The 18,999-nt window shown below is 44.4% G+C and overlaps 1 protein-coding gene across 2 annotated transcripts in view; it reads right to left on the bottom strand.

Annotated features, from left to right (window-relative positions):
* The window catches only part of SLC37A2 (solute carrier family 37 member 2), an 84,083-nt gene extending 65,291 nt beyond the window's left edge, over positions 1 to 18,792 (bottom strand). For both annotated transcript variants that reach the window (XM_077457786.1, XM_077457787.1), the window contains exon 1: positions 18,563 to 18,792. In XM_077457786.1, coding sequence (XP_077313912.1) covers positions 18,563 to 18,621 — 59 coding nt within the window. In that variant the 5' untranslated portion in view covers positions 18,622 to 18,792. The remainder of the gene's footprint in view (positions 1 to 18,562) is intronic.
* Between the last annotated feature and the right edge of the window lie 207 nt (positions 18,793 to 18,999).

The following is an 18,999-nucleotide window of genomic DNA, read 5'->3' as shown; positions in this document are numbered from 1 at the left end:
AACACTTATTACAATTTATTTTATTACCAAAAATATGTAGAAGAATATGTATTGGCCTAAACTGAGGGAAAAAACATTTTTTTTATATATTTTTGGGGATATTTATTATAGCAAAATGTTAAAAAAAAAAAAATGCGTTTTTTCTTCAAAATTGTCACTTTTTTTATGGCGGAAAAAAATAAAAACTGCAGGGGGGATCAAATACCACCAAAAGAAATCTCTATTTGTGGGGGGAAAAAAAAAGGATGGCAATTTTGCCGAATCGCAAAAAGTGCTCTGGTCTTAAGCCAACAAAATGATCCGGGGCTTAAGTGGGTAAAGGGCAACGTACAGGTACGCGATTCTGCGTGAGGCGGTCGGGAAGTGGTTAACTGACAATTGCGCGGTCGTGCAACGCTGTACCCAAACACAATTGATGTCCTTTTTTTTGCGCTATAAACAAAATATATATATATATATATATATTTTTTTTTTACTAGTAATGGCTGTGGATCAGCGATTTTTTATCGGAACTGCAATATTGCGGCAGACACATCAGACACTTTTGACACATTTTTGGACCAGTGACAATTATACAGCAATCATTGCTATGAACATGCAATGATTACTGTATAAACGTCATTGGCAGGGGGCGTGGCCAGGCAGCGGATGTAGCCGGATGCACAAGCGGATGACACTGTGCTGTTGGAGGATTCTAATGGCGCCACACTACCATGGGACACAGTAAGTACTCCAAAAAATGCTTCTGCTAGGCCTCTATCCCAGCTGAGCCCTGACAGTGAGGGGGAGCCTATGTTAAGGGACATTTTCACAGCAGTGAACTCCTGCAATGTTTCAATAGCAGTCCTTACTACTGAGATAAAAGGGCTTAAGGCAGAGATTACTTTTCTGCGCCATGACACAAAAACTCAGGGAAAGGACCTCTGCACTGGAGGGGAGAGTGAGCTCCTTAGAGGATGACATGGCACCCATGCAGAATGACCTTACTTACAATAACCACCTGCTCTCACCCGTTTAGATGACATGGAGAATAGAATGAGGAGGAATAAGGCCATAGAAATACCAGCGCGCATGGAGGGAAAGAACCCAGTGGAGTTTATTGAAAGATGGCTGACCAACGCCTTTGGTAGAGAAGTGATTTCTCCCATGTTTTTGGTGGAACGCGCACACCGGGTTCCGGCTAGACCACCACAACCAGGAGCCCCTCCAAGGCCCTTCCTATTCCAGCTCCTTAATTACAAGGATAGAGATGTGATTCTCCATAATGCCAGAATAAAGCCAGCTGCCCTGAAGTTGGAAAATACCAAGATTTCTCTTTTCCCGGATTTCTCCGCTGACCTACAGAAAAAAACGTGCTAAATTTACAGATGTCAAACGACAGCTCCGAGAGCTTGATCTTAAGTATGCCATGTTATATCCATCGCGGCTATGAGTCGAGGCTCTAGGATCTGTTCAATTCTTTGATACCCCATCTCTGGCCATACAATGGCTGGATCGAGAGGAGCGATCTATCCATGCAGCTCACAACACCTCCGTGAGGAACTTACCCTGACCACTGCAACACATCACACATCCCCCCCCCCCCACTACCATCATGACAAGGCGGAGGTAACTGACTATGGTTATGTTTTTGGAACCATGTGCACACATGCGGCTGTAGTTTTTGCTGCTGAGAAGTTTAGGACACTGCAGTGCACTTCCACTGTTGCCCCCGGGATGGATAGGACTAGGTCCCCATCAGAGTTCTGGAAAGTCTCTGAGGCCCTGTTGGCCTATTGTTTCTATTTTAGTTTTTTTCCTCTCTTTCTACTACCAATTTTAATACTATGGCCTCTTTACCGTGCCACTTGGCAGCTGTGGGATCCAGCCTCCACAACACCATTACTTTAAGAGTACTATTGCCTTCACCAACGGTGACCTTACAACCTCCCTTAATATGCGTTTTACTAAGCTGGCATAACCCTCAATGTATGGGTTATCTAAAAAATGTGGTTACCTGTACATGCTTTGCTTCTAACAAAAATCTCTGTAGTTAATATTGTACTGCTCCAATGTCTATAGTAACAAGAATACTGACCTGGAATGTCCGGGGCTTAAATAATCCGATCAATCGCTTGGCAGTGCTGTGGACGATCAAGCGATTGAAGGCGGACGTGATATGCCTACAGGAGACTCACCTCCCCCTGACATCTACCCCCACTAATAGCACAAAAACAGTTCTGTCATCAGTACCACACCACTTTTTCAGTGTACTCGAGGGGAGTGAGCATCCTGATTAAAAGGAGGTACACAATTTTCCCCGTTGGACATTAAGATTGACCCCGAGGGTTGCTATGTATTTTTATTATGCTCCCTTTATGGGACTAAATACATTATTGCAGGGTTGTACATTCCTCCTCCGTTTGGCTAATCTCCTTAAATTACTTGCGGACTACATGTCCCACTTCCCGGGAGTACCTTTATTAGCAGTAGGGGATTTCAATAATTATATTGACCTAGAGGGACAAAATGGGTGCCAGTAGAGGGGATGGGTCACAGAATAAGCAACGGAACACACCGTTTGTACGCCTTCTCCAGGAGATGGGTCTCACGGGCGTGTGGAGGATGCATAACCCTGATGCTAAAGTGTATTCCTGTCAGTCGGACTCAATAGGGGGTTTATCACGAATTGATCTGGGTCTGGGAAATGAATGTATGTTACCCCTGATTGACTCCTCAGAATATCATGCCAGACAGATTTCTGATCATTCACCGTTGTCTGTGGATATTTTCTTGAGGGCGGTCAGGAGAGGGGGCCCTTGGAAATTAAATCCATTCTGGTTATCTCTTATGCCGAACCCAGACCCGATACAGTCTCTCTTGGTTTCCTTTTTTCAACAAAACATAGGTTCAACAGACTTGACCACTGTATGGGAAGCAGTCAAGGCTTATCTTCGTGGGCAATTCATAAGGGAAATATCCTATATTAAATCAAAAACTAAAGAATAGGAAAACTTAGTACTAGCAGAAGCGCGAAAAGCAGAAGCACTTTATGTAGCTGACCCAAATGATAATACCAAAAGAATGTGTCTTCTCAATCCTTGCTCAAAAGCCTAACCCTACAACTCGCAAAAAATAAACGGTTCTTCTTACAGCAGGCTCACTTTGAGGAAGGAGAAAATACAGGCCACGTTAGCTTTACTAGCCAAATCACAACAACCAGCATCACATATAGTGGCAGTGAAGGACAAACAGGGGACACTTTGCTACTCCACAGAAGCTACTATGGAGATATTTAAGACATTTTTCCAGGATGTCTATACATCCAAAGTACACCCCTCTACAGAGGAAATTCATTCATTCCTAGATAGGCACCCCATACCCTGTCTGTCTAAGACAGAAGAAGACCAGTTGAATATTCCACTGACGGAAGAGGAACTATTCGAGGCCCTAGCTCACACACAGAATGGGAAGGCACCAGGAGCTGATGGTTTGCCATCAGAGGTCTACAAACGCTCTGATCCCAATCCTTCTTCAGGTCTACAATAGAGCATTTGAAACTGGGAAACTTCCCGCCTCTATGAGTGAGGCGCTGGTGGTGGTCCTGCTGAAACCTGGTAAGGATGCCCTGTGCCCAGATTCCTACCTGCCTATTTCATTGCTCACATTTGATGTTAAGCTGCTGGCCAGAGTTCTGGCTAACAGATTGGCCAAATGAATTCAAACGGTGATACACAGAGACCAATCTGGATTTATTCCAACCAGATCGACTGCCCAAAACTTACGCAGACTATTCCTCAACTTACAAATCCCTGTAGATAACCCAGGCAATAGGGCCATTCTTTCGTTAGACACGGCAAAAGCGTTTGACAGTGTAGGATGGCCTTATCTCTGGGAAACACTGTTGAGATTCAGGGTGGGCCCCTCTTTTTAAAAATGGGTTCAATTACTTTATCAAGCTCCAACAGCGAGCATGAGAATCAATGGCGACGTATCGGACCCCTTCAATCTCTTTAGAGGTACTCGACAAGGGTGACCTTTGTCGCCCCTGTTATTTGCTCTTGCGCTCGAGCCCTTGGCCATTCATGTCAGAGCTTCACGAGACATCATTGGTTTTCGCCGAGGCCTCAGACAAGATGGAATTTCTCTGTATGCGGATGATACGCTAATTTATCTTGGAGACACCGACCACTCCCTGAAAAATGTGATGCATCTAATAGATTTCGGTGAGCTGTCGGGGTTTAGTATTAATTGGATTAAATCTGTGATTCTTCCCTTAGACCCCCTGCCGAAACCACTACCTGAGCGTGCCAAGGACATACTCACGGTGGAAGAATTCTGTTATCTAGGCATACAGGTGATGGCAGACCCCAACCAGTACCTTACTTTAAATCTGGCACCCTTACTTCGTCAATTTAGAGGGAAATGTGCTGCGTGGGTGAAGTTACCTTTATCTGTAACCGGGAGGGCGAACTTGATTAAAATGATGTAGGCCCCACAACTCCTGTACATATTTTATAACACCCCCATATGGATACCACACAAATGGTTCACACAAACAGATGCCCAATTTAGAGACCGAAAATGGGGAAATAAGTCGGCAAGGATTAGCTTATATTCATTACAATTAGCAAAAGACGAAAGTGGCTTGGCAGTCCCCCATGCTAGATATTACTTCGTAGTCTCCCAACTCCAACACTTGGGTGGCTGGGGGGAACTGAACGTTGAGGCTCCTATTAGGTCCCTGCTAGTCCCACAGGACCAGGGCTGCTGATAGGGGGGGACCACCAGCCCTCCTGTACTGGGCCCTGCCCTGCAGGGGGGCCCGGAGGCAGAGAGGGGACTCCCAAATTATGGGGCCTATACTAATCCTGAGCTAGGGTCCCATGTAGTGTGCGTGGGAGGAAGCAGAAAGCAAATTATTTAAACACTTTTGGGAGTAATCTGCAGCCGTATGTCCAGACTATTACATACAGTACATCACACAATTCCCAGTCTCTTCTATATCAATACGCCTGTCGGGACTTGTGTAATGTAATTTTCTGGACATACGGCTGCAGATTACTCCCGAAAGTGTTTAAATACTTCGCTTTCTGATTCCGGCTGTCCAACTTCGTGCCCGGGAGGAAGGAGCAGAGGTTTTAGAGGAGCTCCGCTTCTGGCCGGTCCCCACGCTCCCAGATCCAGAGGATCCAAGCCCCCCACCCCAGGAGAAGCACTGCATGAGGACCCCAGATAAAAGAAGCCAGCAGGACCAGGTGCTTGTGAAGTAGGGGAATGTTAGGTGGAGGTAGAGACTGGGCCCGGTCTCTGAGCATAAATGTGGCCATACTGCATACTGCTCTCCCACATATCTAAAATATTTTGGGTATTCACCACGCCCAGAGTGAAAGTCTTTTCCCTGCTGTACTTTCTATTGCGTTAATATACAGTATTAATGCTGCCACAGTAACCACATGGCTGGAGTGACACATCTCAGGGGCATAATTGCTGCGTATTAGTGAATGCTTGTGTTGGCCACTGAAGAGTCATCCAGTGGATCACTTTTCAGTGGGTTTTTGCTAGGTGGTGGGGAAGCAATAATTTGCCTCCTGATTTAATCTATTAAAACCTGTACCTGGCTGCAACTACATTCATTGAACACAGTTGCAAGTGGTCCCCTTTAATGGTATGGGTCATTTTGGGCTATCAAATGCCACACGGGAGATAACATTTGTATACCCCTATTATAGGGTTGCCACTTTTTCTTCATTCATTTTTTGGATTCTGTAAAGGATTGCAAAAGACCTAGGACACCTTTGGGCGCTCCAAGGAGAATAGTAATGTGGCTTGCATAGTGCCTGCTCACCCTCACTGTTCTGAGCTACATTACTGCCTTAATATTGTGTCCAGGTTTCAAGTGGACACATGATTCAAAACCTGAACTGTCCGGGTGAATCCTGGACAGGTGGCAACCCTACCCTATTTGCTACCTTTGCCTGTTACCCCCTCCTGACCCCTGCACTCTGTATGCTACATACTCCAGATCCTCTGTATTCTATGTATTACCCACTCCTGAACTAATCAATACCCACTCCTGACCCCTTTATTCTGTACAGGCATACCCCACTTTTAAGTACACAATGGGGTTTATTTACTAAAGCTGAAAATTGAAAAATCAGGCTCACTTCTGCATAGAAACCAATGAGCTTCTAACCTCAGCTTGTTCAATTAAGCTTTGGTAATAAAACCTGGAAGCTCATTGGTTTCTATGCAGAAGTGAGCCTGATTTTGCACTTTTCAGCTTTAGTAAATAAACCCCACTGTGTACTTAAAAGTGGGGTATGCCTGTATGTTACATATTCCAAACCCCCTGCATTATACGCATTACCTACTCCTGACCCCTGAACTAATCAATACCTACTCCTGACCCCTTTATTCTGTATGTTACATGTTCTAAACACCTGCATTCTATGCATTACCCACTTCTGATTCTTGCATATGTATATTAAACCTTGCATTTCTCCATTGTACACAGTTCGCGGGTTAGAGGAAGGGGTGTTCAGGCTCCACCCCTGTTATGTGGGGGGCCCCTGCCAGGTAGGCTGTACGGGGCCCCATGATTTTTAACAGCGGCCCTGCACAGGACTCCACGCTTACAGCACTGTCACACTTGCAAGCAGGTCTTACCCATATATTACAATCTCTCCCTACAATAGTGCTCTTAAACACTTTATGGAAATATATCAAATCTCTTATGGATATAAAAAGGATCTGCTTCTTTCACTCCCATATGGAAGAAATATTATAAGGAATTATATAAACTCACAAATTCTCGTCAGTGGGAGGTGGTGGGAGTGCATTACATCTCCCAGTTGTTTAGGGGTACGGTACTTAAATCCTTTACAGAACTACAGGAGGAGTTTCCAATTCCCAGAACACAGTTTTATCAATACCTGCAGCTTCGGCATGCAGTGCAAAGTGAGCTCAGACTATCCTCTCTTGCGATAGTGACACTCCCCTTGATGAATGATGTGTTGCTGTCGGTAGACAGGAAGGGCATGATCTCGAGAACATACGTTAGATTACTCAACACACGATGCCTCCAAACTGCCCTGCAGACGTGGTGGGAGAAGGATCTGGGCCCCATTGACGGTGAAATGTGGGAGCTTTGCCTGACATCGGTCCCACTGGTCTCAGTCTCTACTTCACACAGGCTGTCACACTTATTCTTATTACACAGAGTGTACAGAACTCCATCCAAACTGCATAAATGGGGAATTCGGAGCTCCCCGCTATGCCCAAAATGCAACAGGGATGAAGGAGATCTATTACACATGATGTGGAAATGACAAAAATTGTTCAGATATTGGCAATACGTTCTAACAACTATATCCCAGGTATTTCAAATTCCAATTCCGCAGGACCCAGCTGTATGTCTACTTGGCGCATTAAAGATACACTCTCTCTCGCCGAGTTGCCATACCGCAGTATTACGTTTACTATATCCATCATGCAAGGCAATTGCGAGATTCTGGATAACTCCGAAAATCCCAAAGGGGAAAGGATGAGTGAAATTAGTAAATAACATGCTAATAAGGGAAAAACCTACCTGCCAACATAGAAACGCTCTTAAAAAAAGTCTATGCAGTGTGGCAGCCCTGGTTAGACACTTCTGGTTTAGCCAAAACCCAGCTAAGGGTAGGCTACTGCAGATGTGACATACCACAGAGATGGAAATAATTGTATTGCTTGCTCATATAGAAAATAGATATAATAACACTTAGAGGACCATGGTGTACAAACACAAATGTATGAAGAGTACAGAGAGGGTATGTGCTCTTTTATTATTTTATTTGTTTTGTTTGGTTTGAGCGTTGTACAAACCTTGAGGATAAACAAGATCTTTTTGTATAACTATAAGTTCAAAAGAAGGATTCCCCTGTAAGGACATATTGGCCCTAATAGGGGCAAGTTAAATCTGCTAACCCATTGTATCCGGTACATCAGGCAACATTATTATACTCAAGTTTACTCTATGCATACAGAAGTAACTCCTGCAGATCTGTTAATATGTTCCACATTATATGACATGTATAATAACTCCTGTTCTATGTACTTGTTACAATATGGATATGTCTGTGTATGTAGTGTTATTTGGTTTTTTAATAAACTTTTTTTCTGATAAAAAAAAAAAATGTCATTGGCAGTTAAGGGGGTAACACTAGGGGGTGATCAATGGTGTTAACTGTGTTCTAACTGTGGGGGGAGGAGACTGACGAGAGCACGTGAGAGAGCAGGATTGAGCTGTTAAGTTGTATGAACACACAATCTGTTTCCTCTCCCCTGAGAGAACCTGGTGGGATCTGTGCATTTACACACGGATACCAGTTATCGCTGTCACGAGCGATCGCGGGTGCCCAGCGGGCAGCGTGCCTGCCGGGCACTCGCATCGGCTCCGGTAGCGAGCCGCAGGCACGCGTGCATTCCTCCGGCGGCGAGTGCGCACCCCCTACTAGTCAAAAGGCAAAGCGACCTAAGGCAATGTCGTTTCACCTAGGGGAGCCAACCCGCGGCAGCATAACTGCGACGGCTGGTCGGGAAGGGGGTTAAAGAAGACTGTGACCAATGCCGAATGGCCAGGATTGGAGGGGTGCCGAGAGGAAATTAGGTAAAACTTTTGTCATTGGGTAACGTTTAACCATATTATGGAGCGAAAATATTAAAGAGATCTCTTCAATTTCTAGAAGCTGGCGAGATATTCATTACAGATCATAACTTGAATAAAAATGTCACCATTGTCTAGTGATAGTATTTCTATGCCAGGAATTAGGATAAAACAGTAACGTGTAATTACAAAGCCTATTCAATCGCTTTGAGAGTGAAATTCAAGATCATTGTATTCTATTGTCAAAAGATTAACACTTCATTATTGTGTGTCAGTGCATGACTTGTATCCCCAGCTCAATGCTTTAGGGTGCATTCACACTCAGGCACATTTAATTAAATATGCCTCGACTTTACCAACTTTAATGCACCTACTGCTTCAACATGCTTTTTTTTTACGTGTTTTGATGCTTTTCTGATGCTTTTTGAAGTTTTAATGAAGCTTGGCAAATGCCCTGCAAGTGTTGATTTTCTATTTGTTTTAAAGGGGTCCAGTATAACCCTGGCTCAGTAGTACTCCCAGATCATTAGCCCTATTAAGCAGATCAGATTATTAGTACCCTCGTTCAGCAGAGCCCCTGCTCAGTAATACTCCCAGGTCTGCTGATCCCCCACTCAGTAGTAACTCCCAGGTCTGCTGATCCTCTGGTTTGCTATTCCTCTACTTTTTGGCCTCCTCACCTCCAGCTATATTGCTCCCATGCTGCTCACCTAATGCGACATCTGCTAGTTTCTCCTGCTCTGGTCCCCCAACTATGCCAATTTTCTACCGCTCAGGCCCGGCCGGTCTCTCTCTCTAGTCCATGCTCACCATCCACTATAGCGTTCCCCTGTTGCAGAACACGTATGTTGTCTGCTATTTGCTCCACTCCAGTCTGGACCCCGCTCACCTTCCTGCTGCTCCACAACCGATGTAATGTCTGCACCAGACACTTCCAGAATATATACACATGAACCGGAATGGACTACTCATGATGTCTTTCCAGTTCACTTGTTCATTTCTCAGTGCATCCTGGGATATCTCATACCTGCAATACCTCTAAAACACAGGGGCTTTGATTGGCATTGTGAATGCTTTAAAAAAAAAAAAAAAAATACTTATTCAATGACACATTTTGAAGCAACATGAAACCAAAAAAAAAAAAAAAGTTAAAAGAAGTTCCACGGTCACAAATAGAGAAGGCAGGCTTTTATTGCAGTAGAGATAGGCAATGTCTCTTCTGCAATAAAATGCTTGCTTGCTACCCTCGCCGGCACTGTAAACTGAGCAGTGCATGCGCAACTCAGCTTACAGCACCAGGTCAGTCTCCATGTGGCAGAATGACAGCCTAATCCTGTGCCGGCCAATGGAGGCAGCCAAAGACCAGCACACAGGAGAAGATTCCAGCGTGGGACCATTGGAAAGGTAAGTATGAGATCTTAGGGCAGTGATGGAGAATTTTGGCACCCCAGATATTTTGGAACTACATTTCCAATGATGCTCACCTACACTGCCAAGTGCATGAGCATCATGAGAAATCTAGTTCCAAAACATCTGGGGTGCCAAAGTTCGCCATCACTGCCTTAGGGTATACATTTACTTTAAAAAGACCTGCAGGCAATGTATAATAACAATCCGAAGGTTGGAACAGAGATGTGCTTATTTGGTGAAAATGAATCTTCTGTTTTATCACCCAAAAAACACACATTGCTGACCTAAGCGGTGGATTGTTTGAAAAAGGAGAAATAGCTGTTTGGAAAAGGAATACATGCTTGCATCTTGCAGTTTCTAGATGTTGTAACAGTGACATGATAGAGAGTTTAAAGGGATAGGTTCCTTCCTGAGGATAACACAATGAAAAATCTGGCCTGAATAAAATCTGGGTGGAACTTCTGCTCTTTGTATGCCTTCACCCCTCCGTTGCCTTGTTTGACACCTTTAAAAGGGGGGGTGGACAGCATACCTGTTATTCACAAGTATCCTGTTCCCACTTCCAGGAGCCTCAGCCATGCGTATTGACGTCACGGCTCGGCTCCCTCCTCCTTCCCCAGCCACCGGGCCAGTAGTAGAGAGGAGCAGAGCCTTGCGCATGCATAGTAGGGCTCCCAGTGTGAAGCCTTAAGGCTTCACTGTCGAGTTCCCCTACTCGCAATGGAGGTGGCAGCACCTGACAGCTGATGGAAACATCAGCTGCAGTGCCGACATTGCTGGACTCCAAGACAGGTAAGTGTCCAATTATTAAAAGTCAGCAGCTGCATTATGTGCAGCTGCTGGGTTTTCATTTTTTTGCAGCGGTGGGCAGACCTCCACTTTAGCATCAGTCGTTGTAAAGGAGTGTGAAATGTTACAGAGTAGTCAGCTGCCTTCTTGTCAGAGCCCAGGGCATGTTCAGGCTGCTGGCAAAAAAATAAAAAAATTCTTACATGGCCCGGCTTCAGCTGCTATAAACAAAACCACACAAACACCTCAACCTAACCTGAAAGCCCCAAGAAGGCTGTACTTAGCCATATATGTATGAGCCGGACTATCAGAAGCCATACTGAACAAATGGATCTCTGTGCAGGGGTGCAGCAGACTTCCCTGTCGACAGAATACACAAATTAGCACTGCCGGCTATAGCCTGAGGAGCTAATTGCGTGGAGAAAACCAGATGGGTGGTTGTACAGAAGCTGATTGGTCTGGGTGAATTTTGATCCACGTATGGCTAGCTGTAGGAGGTGCAATCGGACCCCCCCCTCACTGAACTGGATCTCTTAGTAAGGTTGCAACTAGATTCCTATCCCTCCCATTAAAAAATAAAATAAAATTGGATCTTCTAGTAATGCCAGCCAGCCATAGATGGTCCCAATTATTTTTCTGATAGCCACAGGTTTAAGGAAAGATATTTCCCTCATCATCACAAACAGCGCTGAAGCGGGAATCCCTCCTGCCAGCTGAGCTTCAAACTACTAATAGGCAGGCTGAATGTACCCAGTTGATCGATCAACTTGGGTACAACCAGCCTGCCAGTTTTACTTCCAATCATTACACTGGGGGAGATAATCACTGTCATCTACCAGGCGGGACGGCTTCCCTAGCCCTCCCCTGCCGGGAGAAGACATTGATTATCGCTAGTGCCTAAAGCAGCCGACTGCCATAATTGGAAGTGAATCTGGCAGAATGGTTGTACCCGATCGATCAACTGGGTATATCCATGGTTTTGAATCTCAGCGGGGTCCTGCTGAACTGGCCAAGATTTGAACCGTGTATGGTTGGCCTAAGGTTTCATGCACACTGCTGCTGGTTAACGGATGTTTAGGAGCAGTTGGGCATTTTTTTAAGCTGCTCCTGAACTCCCCCTCTGTTTATCTTATCAGTACATGTACACAGGGTTGTTTACAGTCGTTTCTAGGCAGTTGAGTTTAGAGGCACTTATTTGGAGAAAAAAAAATAATAATTCAGGACGGATGTTCAGAGGCATTTGAAAAGCCAAACGCCTGTAACAGCTTGTATATGCGTATAAACTAGACAACCCGCGTCTAGCCACGTTTTGTTTACAAGTGTTTCGTTTTTGACTATTTGGGGGGGAAAAAAACAAAAAACAAAACAAAAAAAACAAAACAAAAAACACACGATTCTAAACTCAAACCTGGCAAAACTAAAGTTTTTAAACATCGGTTATTATTTGTCAAGTTAAATAGTTCAAGAGAGGTTGTAAAACGTCCCATGTACATTAAAGCGGGAGTCCACCGGGACTCCGCGTTTTTTTTTTTTTTTTTTTAAAAGCCAGCAGCTACAAATACTGCAGCTGCTGACTTTTAAATAGTGACACTTACCTGTCCAGCGCGCCCGCGATGTCGGCACCCGAAGCCGATCGCTCGCTCGGCTGCCGGGTCCCGCCGCCATCTTGGGTATGGGAATCAGGAAATGGAGCCTTTCGGCTTCATTTCCCGGTTCCCTACTGCGCATGCGCGAGCCGCGCGGCGCAATCCGGACGGTCCCCGCTGCCTCTGGGAGCTGTGTGTTTCCCAGCAGGCAGCGGGGCACTTGCTGAAGGGGGCGGGCGCTTGCGGAACGGGGGCGTAACGTACGCCCCGTTCCGCAGAGAGCTAGCCCGGAAGTGGGTGCAGTTACCTGGATTATCCAGGTAACTGCACCCCCCTCCCCCCTGAAAGGTGCCGATTGTGGCGCCGGAGGGGGGGGGATTCCGATGAGCCATTTTAGGGTGGACCTCCGCTTTAAGCCAGAGGGTGCAACTGGATTCCTTTTCCCCTCATTAAACAATTAGACCTTTTAGAAAGGGTGCACGATTGGCACTACATAAATCCTGTATTATAATAATATTATTATGTTTTGATTGAGTGCAAAACGATAGGACTGAAACTGCCCAGACTGAACCCAGGATCCAAAGCTTTCAATAAAATAGTTTAATAAACTATAAGAACTTTTACATTTATTGAACAGTTTAAAACTCACAATAGACCCAGGTTTGTTGGTCATTCAAAATGTGTTGATTGTATAACTTCTGGCAATTATGCAAGATCGTATGTGATATACCCGGTGGATGAAAAGTGCTTAAAATGTGCCAGCTTTAGGGTAGGTTCCGGATATTAGAATATTTCTATGGACATGCCGCCCTCTAATCTTTAGATAAATTCAACTGGCCATTTTAAATATTTTCAGCTGACCATCTCTCCCTCCCCCTAAAATAAGCCGGAGGTGGCAACATTCCCTGCTCTTCCCCCTTCATCCACATAAGCTACAGGAAAGAACATCTTTCAGCACTCGGAATATCCTTGTAGGTCTTCTGATGTTCCCGTCATTGGATCCTCTGTAAACATTTCAAGGAATGTTCTTTCAGGCATAATGCACACGGACATTCATCAACTTACAAGTTCTCAAGTGTAAAATCCCTGGCACTTTGTAGTGTCCATGGAGCCCCACGCGCCCCTTACAGCCTCCAGTACAAATTAATAGCAGTACGCAGCCATACTCTGTAGATACCAAATGCTTCTATATCACTATTTTGTTTGGGGAAATGTGCCATATGTGCGGCTAGACACTGATGCAGAAGCATTCAGCATTTAAGAGTACAGTCGAGAGCAGACAATCCCTCGTAATGGCTTCTGTACGCAGGACTTGTGGCTCCCCGGGTATGGAAAAGCACCAGAGCTTTTATGCTGGAGGAGTTCCAAACTCATAAATGTCCATGTGCATGTGGCATTAACCATTTCAATACCGGGCACTTATTAATTTGTAGCTTTCAGCGCTGTCACACTTTGAATGACAATTGCGCGGTCATGCTACACTGTACCCAAACTATTTGTTTATCATTTTGTTCCCACAAATAGAGCTTTCTTTTGGTATTTGATCACTGCTGGGTTTTTTCATTTTTTTTGCGCAAAAAAATAAATATTTGTTTCTGTTATAAAATTTTGTAAATAAGTAGTTTTTCTCCTTCACTGACAGGCACTAATAAGGCAGCACTGATGAGGTGGCACCAATGGGCACTGATGGGCATCACTGATGAGGAGACATCTGGTAGTGGACACTGACTGGTACTCTTTGTGGGCACTGATTGGCATATTTTGGGCACTGTGATATCCCTGGTGGCCATACCTGGTCATCCATGTGTGGTGGGACAATCAGTACAGACCCCCCCTCCCCATCAAAAGAGACGCCGATTGGCTCTCCTCTACTTATGTCTGCCAGACGCAAGTGAGGAAAAGCCGATAAACGTCTCTTCCTGGTTACTGGACACGATTGGACACGTGGTAAAGAGCCTCTGTCAAAGGCTCTTTACAGAGGTCGGTGTAGCGGTGTGTCAGACTTCACCAATCGCTGCACGCCCTCATAGGTGCGCGCCAGCAGTTATCCTGGTGGACGTCATATGATGCTCAGTCAGCATAACTGTCATTTTGCTATAGGCCGGGCAGAATGTGGTTAAAGATACAAGCAGGAGAAGGAGGTGCAATTATGAAACTGCGTCCCAAATTTATAATAGCTGACCCTGATGAAGTGGTTTATGCCACAAAACGTGTATTGAGTTGGACCACCCTTGCAGGCATAACAACTTCAACTCTTCTAGAAAGGGTGTCCACAAGGTTTAGGCGTCAAAAAAGGTGACCTGCGAACACCATGCTTGGAGCTCGCAGTTCACCCAGGTGTGTTAGAACAGCAAATTAATATTCACTGTCCTAACACTGAACCACCAATCAGGTGCTCAGGTCTGTTACCAATCACCTGAATGGCTGAAACGACAGGCACCGTGATTGGACACCTGACGGGAAGAGACACATGAAGACACTGCTTACCACCGTCACCGAGACATGGTAAGTGCCGGGCAGATGGCGAGCGGGGGGTCACAGTGGTGGCATTCCATGGGCACGGTGGCAGCACTTGATGGGTAAGATCAGTGGCTATGTTTGAGTGCACAGTGGCTGCCTTTGGTTATTTTTATTTTGTCTGCCCCCAAAAGTTTTGAGCTCCAGCCGCCACCAATGCTGTATATTCATCTAATTTCATGATTAATACTTAAAATAGTTTTGTTGTAAGGAGCAGGAAGGGGAGGGGGGGGTGTTGGTGTTAAAAGTTATATGTTTCAGCTGTCAATCAAATGCATTAAGTGCACCACATCATGTATTCTTTCATATAACCTTACTACAATCTATCATGCTAATGTACCATAAACTGTATGGGACTAAGCTTAGGTAATGGTATGCCATCTGCTAGAATTGTGGACACAATTCTTAGTTTTGGAAACGCTCGGTCAATTTTCTAATGGTTAGTGGGGCCAGATCAACATTCGTTTTTTGACCCGTGACAAGAAAATTTGAAGGAGCAGGATGGAAAATGCTAACTGTGAATGTTTTTTTTCCTTAAAAAAAAAAAAGGGGGGGGGGAATATGGCAATGAAACCCCTTTTAATATATATAGGATTTCATTGAAAATTAGTTGACTCTGGAAAACAAGAAGGAATGTTCCTGTGCAGTTCTACTAGCATATGCTGTAAAAGTGATATTAGACCCAAACAAAAAAAAATCTAATATATTGCAGCTCACCAATTCTTATGGCCAGTACACACGATCTGAAAATCAGACAAAAAATACTGCTTTTGACACGATCGTACGATAATAGGATTGTTAGCAAGTTTTCGTTTAGTCAGCACAGTAGTCATCCGAAAATACAATACAAATACATTAGATTACTTCCGATTTTTTTTCTGTCGGACGAGAATTTTCGTGACTATAGTAACCTATTAAATTTCTACTTGCGACTATTACGCTAAAAAGGTTATATGATCTGTTGTACGATCGGAATCACGTGTATATATTGGATGTGATGGCTGCATTGGTTTACTTTTTCCTTTGTTTTCACCTGCTGATCCTGACAGTAAATCTGCTATTTTTCAACTTCCTTTTACAGACCAAGCTGTCCAGTAAAACTAGCAATTACAGGAGATAAACCATTTAACATTGACGGGGATGCTTACAATGGTCAGCTAAAATTCTTTTATGTAAAACCTTTGTCCCAAAAGAGGAAAAAAAAAATATTGTAACAGCTTAAAAAAAAGTGTTATCTGAAGTTCAGGCTTTTAATAGAGTTCGAATTTGTTAATCGAGTCCTTCTAAATCTGCTGGTAAATCTTAGCCCCCGTACACACAGTCGGAGATTCCGGCAACCAAATTAATTCCGGAAGAGGTCCGGAAGTGATGTTGCATACACACGGTTGGACTCCGTTGTCGGAAAATCCGATTGTACATAACGTGATGACGTTATTTCGTTACGACGGGACTACGTTCAGGCTAGTAGCCAATAGCTTTGGTCTAGGAATTTGATCTGAGCATGCGTGGCACTTTGTCCGTCGGAGTAGGCTACACATGATCGGAGTATGTCCGATAGGAGCATTTTGTCGGAAAATTTTACCGGCAAGTTGGAACAGTCCGATGCAGACCACACACAGTCGGAATATCCGACAAAACGGTCTGATAGGAAACATTCCGTCTGAATCTCCGACCGTGTGTACAAGGGCTAACACTTCCCTCGCCTTAGATTGACCACGCTGCTGTCCAAAGGAGTCTCTGTTGTTCCTCCGTCCAGGACAGGGACACCCTAAAGCTGGATGGTTACTAATATAAATTTGTCTGCAATATTTTATTTTAAAAACATTTGTTCCATTTTCTAATCATTAGTGGGGTCAACTCTACGTTCGTTTTCAAATCTAGTGATGAGAAAATACAAAGGAGCAGAATGGAATTTTTTTAATGAATGTGGTTTTCATTGAGGAAATTACGTTCTTCCCAAAATTAATGGTTACAAGCAAATTCAATTTTAATGTACTAGGGAATGATATTCATCAAGTCCTTGAATGACCTAGGAATTTTCATATGAACGTCTACTTATATATGGCAAGCTTAAGGCTCAGATCACACTAGTGCAACTTGTCATGCAACTCACGACACAAAAAGTCGCATGACAACCGAAAACCCATTTACTTCAATGGCACCTATTCCAATCTATGCAACTAAAGTCGGAACGTCTTTAAAAATGTTCCTGCACAACTTTGACGCGCCTTGAGTGCCATGGAATGTAAGAAGCTGCATTTAAGTGCCCCTGCCCTCTAGACCAGGGATATGCAATTAGCGGACCTCCAGCTGTTGAAAAACTATAAGTCCCATCATGCCTCTGGGTGTCATGTTTGTGGCTGTCAAAGAGTCTTGCTATGCCTCATGGGTCTTGTAGTTCTGCAACAGCTGGAGGTCCGCTAATTGCATATCCCTGCTCTAGACTAAGCTTCAACAAGCAGGACCTTCTGATTCCTCCTGTATTGAATTGGATTGTAACTGTACTGTCTGCCCTCATGTTGTAAAGTGCTGCATAAACTGCCTGCGCTATATAAATCCTGTATAATAATTGAAGTTGCACTAGTGTGAACCGAGTTTAATGCTCCGTACACACGAGCGGAATTTCCATCGGAAAAATCTTGGATGGTTTTTCCGACGGAATTCCGCTCAAGCTTAGCTTGCATACACATGGTCACACAAAAGTTCTCTGAACTGTCGACTGTCAAGAACGTGTTGACGTACAACACTACGACGAGCTGAGAAAATGAAGTTCAATGCTTCCGAGCATGTGTCGAATTGTTTCTGAGTATGCGTAGGAATTTTGCGTGTTGGAATTGGTACAGACGATCAGAATAGACGATCTGAACTTTTTCAGACTGAAAAATTGAGAACATGCTCTCAATCTTTTGCTGGCTCAAATTCCGCCAGCAAAAGTCAGATGGAGCATACACACGGTCGCATTTTCGGACCAAAAGCACTCATTGGTCTTTTGCTGGCCGAATTTCCGATCGTGTGTACGTGGCATAAGACAAGAAGTGTGTTACTGGCCGTATCACTAGGTGAAAATAAAGGGGAAAAAAAGCCTAATAAAGAGAACAAATGCAGCCATCACTTCTAAGAATTGGTACACAGAAATAGATGACATTTTTTGTTTTAAGATTTAGGGGGGGGGGGGGGGGGTGTAAATATAACTACTAATGCAGCTTCAAATCACTTTATGCTTTTAATTCATAAAGCAGATCAAAGCATTGCTATCCAAAATAGCTGATTTTATTTATCGTATTACATCGAGAGAAGGCGGAATGCCGGTTGCTCAGATGCAGACCCTGAACTTTGCACTGCGCTGATAAATGAGAACAATAGATTTCATTACACTAATAGTAAAAATCTAACAAGGGAACGCTCCTACTCAGGCTGCTACCAGTACAAATTTGGGCATGGTCACTTCTCCAATATAACGGATTAAATACAAAGGAATTTGGCAATGCAGCAGCATCCGCATAAGTGATTTTTATTGTTGCAGTTTTCTACAACTGGTACATGAGATTTTAAATAATTCTCTACAGAACTATATAAAAGCATGCTTCCTATCTGATTGTATCCCCCATCTCCCTTCCCCCACTGCCCCTCTTACCAGCTGTCTCTGGACACAGCATGGAACAGCCTGATGGCTGGTGCCAGGGAGGATCTCATGGTGAGGATTTGGGAGGGATGGAGCAGGTCCTGGTGGGGTGGCTGCTGTGCTGGGGCTCCTGGCTGCAGGATCACATGGCTCTGCTGGGGTCCTGCATTATATACTGTAGCATCACACCCTCCCAGCGCAGCATCAAAGAGCTGTACAGGCAATGAATGAGAATAAAGAAACACCATGTGACCACAGGGGACATGTGATCACCATGGGCAGGACACAAAAAAAGGGACCACCCACATTAACCCTTGCAACATCTGGCTGGGTGCTGAGCAAAGTTTGGTGTGGGTATTTCTCAGTCACTAAGTGATGAGTGTGCAGCACAAGTGTTATGACAACAGGAGACTGCAAGTCATATATACATGGGTGCCTGCTGGCCATTG

Source organism: Lithobates pipiens, unplaced genomic scaffold (genome assembly GCF_037356315.1).
Source record: "Lithobates pipiens isolate NorthernLeopardFrog02 unplaced genomic scaffold, aLitPip1_a1.2 Scaffold_27, whole genome shotgun sequence".
NCBI lineage: Eukaryota > Metazoa > Chordata > Amphibia > Anura > Ranidae > Lithobates > Lithobates pipiens.
This window is presented reverse-complemented; position numbering and strand designations above follow the sequence as displayed.